This window comes from Thrips palmi, unplaced genomic scaffold, assembly GCF_012932325.1.
Source record: "Thrips palmi isolate BJ-2018 unplaced genomic scaffold, TpBJ-2018v1 HiC_scaffold_11, whole genome shotgun sequence".
Classification (NCBI taxonomy): Eukaryota; Metazoa; Arthropoda; class Insecta; order Thysanoptera; family Thripidae; genus Thrips; species Thrips palmi.
In genome coordinates, this window is record NW_023144622.1 from 10,109,302 (window position 1) to 10,117,567 (window position 8,266).

General features: G+C 49.0%; 2 protein-coding genes across 4 annotated transcripts; both read left to right on the plus strand.

Annotated features, from left to right (window-relative positions):
* Window positions 1-1,762: 1,762 nt before the first annotated feature.
* On the plus strand, window positions 1,763-6,367 carry LOC117639345. Of its 3 annotated transcripts, none has more exons than XM_034374915.1 (4): window positions 1,763-4,956; window positions 5,051-5,878; window positions 5,957-6,031; window positions 6,137-6,367. In XM_034374915.1, the coding sequence occupies exons 1-4, from the start codon at window positions 1,765-1,767 to the stop codon at window positions 6,230-6,232; spliced, it is 4,191 nt and encodes a 1,396-aa protein (XP_034230806.1). In that variant the 5' UTR covers window positions 1,763-1,764; the 3' UTR covers window positions 6,233-6,367. The 3 variants fall into 3 exon arrangements, with proteins under 3 accessions (XP_034230806.1, XP_034230807.1, XP_034230805.1); XM_034374916.1 differs by having other exon boundaries at window positions 1,763-4,383; window positions 4,474-4,956; window positions 5,957-6,271; XM_034374914.1 differs by having other exon boundaries at window positions 5,957-6,271.
* Window positions 6,368-6,692: 325 nt separating this feature from the next.
* Window positions 6,693-7,894, plus strand: LOC117639607. The gene is made up of 2 exons (XM_034375442.1): window positions 6,693-6,811; window positions 6,911-7,894. The coding sequence occupies exon 2, from the start codon at window positions 6,911-6,913 to the stop codon at window positions 7,700-7,702; it is 792 nt and encodes a 263-aa protein (XP_034231333.1). The 5' UTR covers window positions 6,693-6,811; the 3' UTR covers window positions 7,703-7,894.
* Window positions 7,895-8,266: the final 372 nt, after the last annotated feature.

Sequence of the window (8,266 nt, forward strand, 5' to 3'; positions counted from 1 at the left end):
GAGGGGTCAGAGTCAGAGGGTGGGGGGATGGATGAAGAATAGTGCGAAGATCCAAGCCGCGGAAAGCCTTGTGCCCCCTTTCCCTCCCCCCCCCCCCGTCCCCCCCCCTTTCCCCGTCCGCCCGTGTCCCCTTTCCCCCCCCTTCCCCATCCGCCCGTCTTCCACTCGGGTCGCCCCACCCGCCTTCCCTGCGCGATGCGATGCAGTCCTGCAGCTCATACACTGTTGGAAATTCATGCACATGACAGCCAATCTGAATGCCGTTTGGCGCGCCATCTCTCTCATCGCGCACGCGTGAGGGGCATTCAGTCCACAGTTCAAGCGCTATGGCATTTCTAATGCATGAGTGAAGGTGAGCATACAATTCATACGCGTTTTTTAAATGTGTCTATTTCCATTTTATCATTATCATCATCATTTGTAATGAATCCATGCTTGCATGAGCAGGTTGATTTTCCCCTTCCACTCGAGGCATGAAAAAAAAAAGGAAAAGGTGGGAGAAGAGTGGGGACGCGATCCGAGTCCCGGCAGTGGAGGTTGGAGCTGAGTCGCTAGTCTGGAGTGTTTTGGTGAGTGAATCGCATCGTGCCGTGTGTCGGGGCAACTTGTAGCCAAACTAATCGCGCGTTCGTCATTCCGCAGTGCCATCTGCATCATGGAGCAAAACTTTACATGTCCAATTTGTCGGTATGTGTTTTGGTCCGTCGGCCAACTCCGATCCCACTTGACGGTGCATGGTTCCGGTGAAGGCAGCAGCGGCGGCGTGAGCCGCGGCGCCAGCCGTGGCGATCGACGCTGCGGGACAAGCAGTGACAGTTTCACCCCCATTGTTGGCGATTTGCAGCATCGATGTCATTTGTGCAACGATGGGTTGGCATTCCCATCCCTGAGGGATTTGGCAGAGCATTTGCACAAACATGTGCCGATGGATCGCTATAGCGAATCCACACCCTACACTGCTAAAAGGACCATCAGCAGTCATCCTCCGGAAGGCCCTCCAGTGGCGAAGAAGAAAAGGAAGCGCTGTGCAGCCTCGTGCGGCGAATGTGGAAAAGTGTTTTCTAAAAGTGCAAACCTGCGTCGACACGTGTCGGACGTTCACATTCGTGGAAGAGTGTGTTGTTGGCTTTGCCGTTATTCTTCTGTTGAAAGAAACCGTGTTCTCGAACATTATGCCCGCACCCATGCCGATCCCCGGGCATGCGATGCGTGCGGCACTGTTTCGGAGTCCGCCAGCATTCATAGGACTCACGTTTGTGTTCCCTCAGGAACAAACTCGTATCCATGCCCTTACTGCCGGCGCACGTTCCGCGGTGGTGACGAGCGAGAGTCTCATGTATCCCAGTGCACCGCACGCGAAAAACATGAGGCCATCCTTGACGAATTCAACCAGCAAGGCGGTGCCGTCCTTCGCCCTCTTCCGCATCGTCGCCCGCAAGAAAGTGAAGAAGAAGAAGAAAAGGGGAAAAAGTCGACAGAAAAGGTCCTTGCTCCTTCCCCTTCCGCAGCTCTCAGACAGAGGAAAGAGAAAGAACATCAAGACGGAGGAGAGGAAGATGTAGAAGAAGAAGATGAAGATGAAGAGATGAAGAAGATGAAGAAGATGAAGAAGATGAAGAAGATGAAGAAGATGAAGAAGAAGAAGAAGAAGAAGAAGAAGAAGAAGAAGATGAAGAAGAAGAAAACAATAGAGAAGAAGATGAAGAAAACAATAGAGAAGAAGATGAAGAAAACAATAGAGAAGAAGAAGAAGATCCAGGTGAAATGAGAAATAGAGAAGAAGAAGAAGAAGAGCCGCGGTGGGTGGCAACTACAGCCCTCGCAGGCACGGCGCAGGAACACACCCTGTCTTTTTCCAACAAGATGGATCTTAACCTTTTGCTCATAGAATACAAGCAGGAACTCGTCAGAAAAATGACTGAGTTGATGAACGCCTCGCGGACCGGCATCAAATGGTGGCTGTTGACGCACGTCGACGCGCTGCGAGAAGTGCCTGGGGAAGATGGTCAAGTTGAGATCGAGCATGAACTGAAACATTTGAGAAGTGGGGAACAGACACTGCACATTGACGAATCTTCTGTTGAAGGACAGGTCGAGAAGGCCATTCTAGAAGTGCTGGCAAACAGCGAAGTGTTGAATGTCGAGGGCAGTGGGTGGGTTCTTGGGGAGATTTATAAAATCATCATAAGAACCGGTCAACATCATCCCATTGTTGGTGCGGGCAGCTACATGCCCCTCCCCCCCGAGTTGGCAGACATGAAAAGTCTAATAAACATAAAAAATAAAGACCAGGACTGCTTCCGTCTCAGCGTTATTGCGGGCATGGGAATCGTGCCGAGGCGTGGGCGAAACGTGAATAGGCCACAACCGTATGCTGCTCATGTTCACAGACTTAACACGGATGGGATAGACTATGCTCCAATGAGACTGGGAGACGTAGCCAAATTTGAGATCTTGAATCCGGACATAAGTCTCTGCATTCTCGGTGTGGCAAAGGATGAGCCGGCCAACGAGTCCAAAAGTTCCAACCCCACTCTTGCTGCTGCAGCGGCCAGGGCTCTTAAGGCTGGTCGTCCTCTCCACGATCTCGGCATCGATGATGATGACGATGATGATGGTGACGAAGATGATGTGGGTGATGGTGAAGATGAAGATGATGACGATGGTGAGGGAGGAAGAGGAGGAAACGGGGGTGGGCGAGACTTTTTCGACCAAGCAGCTCAAGAAGGTTCTCAGAGAAAGAAAAAGAAAAAGAAAAGTACAAAGAAGAAGCAAAAGAAGGGGAAGGAGAAGAAGAAGGAGAAGAAGAAGAAGGAGAAAATGAAAATGCCCGACATTATTGTAAGGTACTGCACTCCTGAAAAGAAGCAAAACCACGTGACATTGCTCCTTTTGGAAGATCGAGAGACGGGTAGAAGTCACTACGTGCTCGTCAAAAATTTCAATGCCTTTCTTCGAGGCGTTAGGAAGTCCACCAACAATGAGAGATATTGTTGTTATTGTTTGGGGGCTGTTTACAAGGGGGCAGGCAAGTTGGCAGAGCATGAAGAAGCATGCCGCAAGTTTGGCTTTCAGAGTATTGATTATATGGAGAAAGCCGGGCCCATGTCTTTCGACAAGTTCAAGTGGAAAAACATGCAGAGGACTTCTTATTCAGTTTATTATGATTTTGAATCAGTGTTGATTCCTCTTCAGGACGATGCGGCCAATGGCGGCCCCAAAACTCGCCGTACTCAGGAACATCGCGCCGTGGCCTACTGCATCGTGGCTTGCAACTGGAAAGGAGAACTCGTGGAGAAAATCACGCGGACGCAGGAACGGGTCGATGAGGATATGGCGCGTCTTTTCCTGGAAGACCTTGTGGAGCTGGAGGAACGGTTGTGGGACCAACGCCCGGACTATCCAATCCACATGTCCGAGGAGCAGAAGGCACGATTCGATGCCGCGACAAACTGCGAGTTGTGTCACAAATTTTTCGATGAATGCGAGGAGGCAGACAGAAAGACGGCCGACCACGACCATTTGGAACCGATGCACAGTCTGAGACATATTTGTTGCTTTTCTTGTAACGGGAGTATGAAAAGGGAAACATTCCTACCCATATTCGCGCATGCGGGCAACCGTTACGACCTCCACCTAATTTTCCGAGGTCTGATCAATAACGATCTGTTCTCAAAGTCGCGGATAACAATCTTGCCGCGAACAACCGACAGCTACCGTTCCGCTACCATCTACTTGGAGAACGGACGCAAGTTGCTGTTTTTGGATAGCTATCAGTTTGTCGCCTCCTCTCTCGATGAACTCAGCAAGTCACTGAGAGACGACGACCTGCAAATTCTCAAGGAAGTGTTTCCGGACGATGAGAAGCGGCGTCTTCTGACGGTGAAAGGGATCTACCCATATGAGTTGGCCGAGGACTTTCAGCAAATGTTGGATACTAGAGAGTACCCACCGAGAGAAGCTTTTCACTCGTCTCTCAGCGGTTCTCTGCCCAGTGAGGAGGAATACCAACGTGGGCGTAAGATATGGGACGTCATGGAATGTGACTCCCTCATGACCTACTGTAGGATTTATCTTGAAACCGACACCATCCTGTTGGCCTGTTTCATGAATAAGTTCAGGAACATGATTTTCAAAAAGTATACGCTCGAGATTAATCACTTCGTATCAGCATCGTCGTTGAGCATGTGTGCCATGCTAAAGTTTACAAAGTGCAAGGTTGAGAGATGCACTGACCCCACCATGAATGTCCTTTTGACTCAAGCAGCGAGGGGAGGCTATTCTTCCACGCATCACAGGTACGCGGAGGCCAATATTCCCGGGACGTCGAGCTATAGGCCTAGCGAACCCGAGAGCCACATTCTCATGTTTGACATCAACGCGGTGAGTTTTTTTTTCCTTTTTTTCTTTCTTCATGTTGCCATGTTTGAGGTGCGGTTAAATATATTCACCCCTGTTTGCCTTATTTTGCAGATGTACAGCATGTGCATGGAAAAGTCACTCCCACTCGGTAAATTCGAGTGGGTGAGTGGCGAGGAGCTGGAGCAGGTAGACTGGTCCAAGCTGAGTCACGATGATGACAAGATGTATTTTGCCTATGTGGACCTTGAATATCCCCGAACGCTGCACGAATCTCACAATGAATTCCCATGCTGTGTGGAACGTGTGAAAGTGCCGGAGGATTGGTACAGCCCCATCCAGCGTGAAATGATGAAGCGGTGTAATCTGAAAGGAGCGCAGCTACACACCGAAAAGTTGATTGCTCATTTGGGGCCGCGCAAAAACTATTTGCTGCATGGAATGGCGCTTGCCAACTACCTGAAGCTTGGCCTCAAGGTAACTCGCTTCATAAAGGGCATCCGTTTCACTCAAGCGCCTTTCCTGAAAGAGTACATCCAGGATATTATGAAGGAAAGGCAAAAGGCTGAGCATAAATTTGAGCAGGCTGTTTGGAAGGTAAAAAAACAAAAACAAAAACAGAATCCACTTTGAAGAAATGAGACATTTTTACTAACCTCCATTCGTTTCTTTTTCTTTTTATTCCCAACAGATCTTTTCCAACTCCATATATGGACAGCTCCTGAGAAACCCCCGCAAGGATCGGACCATCGAACTTTGTAGAACGGCAAAACGATTTGTAAAGTTAATGGCAAAACCGACAAGTAAGGGTTTTACCATCTTTGGCGAGGACCTTGTGGCTGTGGAAAGGCTTCCCACAGTCGTCCGCCTGAACAATTTGCCCGCAGCTGGGGTGACGGTTCTAGATTTCTCAAAATGCTTAATGATGGACTTGTATTGGCGAATGAAAAATCATTTCGGCGAGCGTCAAACTCTCCTGATGAGTGACACAGACTCGCTTTGCGTGCATTTGAAGACTCCGAACCTAGTCGAGGATCTCAGACCGATTCTCGACATTTTGGACACTAGCGGGCTGCCGGAGGACCACCCTCTGTACGATCCGCAGTACGCCCGGGTTCAGGGAAGGCTCAAAATTGAGTATGGCAGATTCAACATCTTGCGTTTCGCTGGAATAAGGAGTAAAGTGTATGCTCTTGATCTCGAAACGGCGGAGGGTGGTGAGAAAGCCGTATACAAGTGTAAAGGCATTCAAAAAAGTGCCTTGGCGCAAAGTGTCCGTTTTGAAGATTATAAGAGATGTATTTTTGACAATGTAACAAAATTTGTCGAGGTTGCCGGCATAAGGACGGATGGAAAACATTCCCTCTACACCATCAAGCAGAACAAGTCTGGGTTGTCCAATTTTGACAACAAGAGATACATTCTTGAAGACGGCATCTCCACCAATGCATTTTGCTTCAATCCTCTTCCGCCTTCTCCTCCTCCTCCTTCATTTTCACCGCCGCCTGCACGGGAAGAGGTAAGAAATTCCCCCTCCCCGACGTCGCCGTCTTTGATCATCTATTTATTTATTGTTTTGGTTGTGTCTGTTCAATAGGAGCCCCTCTGGGAAGACATGAGTGACGATGTCCTGGCCCACGCCGAACGGCTTCTCATGGAGATGTCTAATGAGGTAATAAAGAAACTCTCCCTCCTCTTCTTACGTATACAGCAGCCAGTTCGAGTAATAAATTTCATTTTAATTGACCTGTGCGTTTCGTTTGTCCATCCATAACAGAAGGAGGCGGTAGAGGAGGAGGGATTCTGGCAAGAGATGGACGTGGATGTCTTGGCCCACGTTGAACAAATCATTGACCGCTATGCCCAAGAGTAGAAGAAGAAGAAGAGTGGGTGAGAGAGAGAGAAAGATAAGAGATTAATCGATAGTTGCGAGCAATGCGTAAGTGGACCCTTCGTTAAGAAGCCGAAGAAGAAGAGAAAGCAGTGGAACCGGGCTCGATTTCCTGGTCCCGGGGCCCAATGCCGAGTCCCCCCCTCCCCCCACTCCGACACCCACCTCCCACCCGGGCCGAAGTCAAGCCCGGACCGGGCCGAACTCTTGCCCGGACCGCTGCCGCGGCCGCCGCTCGGCCGCCCCCCCACCGCCCGGGCCGAAGTCAAGCCCGGACCGGGCCGAACTCCAGCCCGGACCGGGCCGAACTGTAGCCCGGGCCGCTGCTTTAGCCCGCCGCCGCCGCCGCCGCCACCACCGCGTCCCCTACTACTGTGGTCGAGAGAGAGGGGAAAGGTAGGTAGGTAGGTAGGGCAGGCACAGTTCATGGATTGAAACCCTTTACTCCTTGGCATCTCTACCATTCTCTCTCCACCGTTCTTCCAGGACGACCACGGCTCCCTCTAGCCCCGTCGTGTGCATCGTGCCGACTGACCCACCGACTCGTCGTCCTCCTCGAAGGTAAGTTTTCTTTTGAGTGCGTGCGTGTGTTGTGTTCCCCGTCCCCGTCCCTGGCTTTTTGTTTTCTGAATTTGCAATCGTTTTTTATTTTGTCTTTAGATGATGATGAATGAAGATAATGTTGCATCGCTAGCAAAGGAGGCCACCATCCTGATGGACAATGAAGCCGACCTGATGTGTGCGTCGCAACGTTTCATGCAGCCTCTGCCTCCTCAAACCAAGTACCCGCCGCACCCCAAGTGGATCGGGGAGAAGCATTGGCCGCTCAACGCGTCCAACTCGAAGGAGCTCGTTATGGGATTCCGTCTTGACCGAATGGTGACGCCGGCTGCAGCACTGCAAACACCTGGCGGCCTCGGAGTAAGCCTCAGTATGGGTGAGTTTAAGAAACTTCTTGATCCGGAACTCGTTGAGCGGATCAAAGATTTCTTGAAGGGGAACGATCCGGCGACGACCGTAAGATTAAGCGACTCTGCCCTTCTCAAGTGTATTAATATGCCTAATCAAGGCAATATTGTGAAGATTGAAAAGAATCAATCGGGTCTGGACACCTTCATCAGTCTGGGGGATGTAACCATTCAGAAGTTGTTTTCTTTGAGTGAAGTGCTGACTTTTGACGCTATGCGTTTCGAGGACGGTCAATGTTCAATGGCGAAATGTGTTGTCAACATGTTGAGAGGCATTCGGGACATGATTCCTCCTGAATGTCAACTCGTTGAACCATCGCAGACCATGCAGTTTGTTAAGCAGGCCGGTCTTGAAGCTTTAAAGGCGCGGGAAAGAGGGGAGCCGGAGAGTGTCGCCTTGTGGGGTATTCGGGAAGACCTGTTGTTCCGCAACTTTGAAACTGTCAATCTGATGGTGTTTGATCTCTCTCGTGAGCCGCTGTAAACGCTTGTGCGTGTTTGTGTGTGTGTGTGTGTTTGTTTGTTTTTATTTTTTTTTTGTGGTGTCCATATATCGCACCAGCTTGTGAAAGAAAGAAAGAAAAAAGAAAGAGTTTTTATTTTCTTTATTTATCCAATGGGGTTTTGGTTGGTTAAGGGCTTGATTAAGAATATATGAAACGTGTGAAAGAAAGAAGGAAGTGGAGTCTTTATATTTTATATTTATCAGAAGGGCCTTGATGGCTTGTGGACTTTAATAAATGATTAAATGAACGTATGATTATCAAAGTGCAAAAGAGCACCATTCTTGTGAGTGTTATGTATGTATGTATTTCTTTAAATAAATCTGGACGTAACAAACAAAAAAGAAACAAAAAATGAAGTCGATTAACCTTTTTTTTCCCTTCCCATCAATGAAAAGGAGCAGAAACATATCCGTGATTGGGTAAAACTAAAAAACACTCGTTTTTTTTACAAATGGATTTATTTTACACATTTTCATACATTCTTTGCACCCGAACACCATTTAATTATTTCACACAAGCGAGCAACATGTTGGCATAAAACA

Bases quoted from the DNA above. Each gene is read 5' to 3' on its own strand.
- LOC117639345 (XM_034374914.1), top strand. From the start codon at position 1,765: ATGAGAAATAGAGAAGAAGAAGAAGAAGAGCCGCGGTGGGTGGCAACT. The intron at 4,957-5,050 runs GTAAAAAAACAA...TATTCCCAACAG, and splicing joins TTGAGCAGGCTGTTTGGAAG to ATCTTTTCCAACTCCATATA. The intron at 5,879-5,956 runs GTAAGAAATTCC...TCTGTTCAATAG, and splicing joins CGCCGCCTGCACGGGAAGAG to GAGCCCCTCTGGGAAGACAT.
- LOC117639607 (XM_034375442.1), top strand. From the start codon at position 6,911: ATGATGATGAATGAAGATAATGTTGCATCGCTAGCAAAGGAGGCCACC.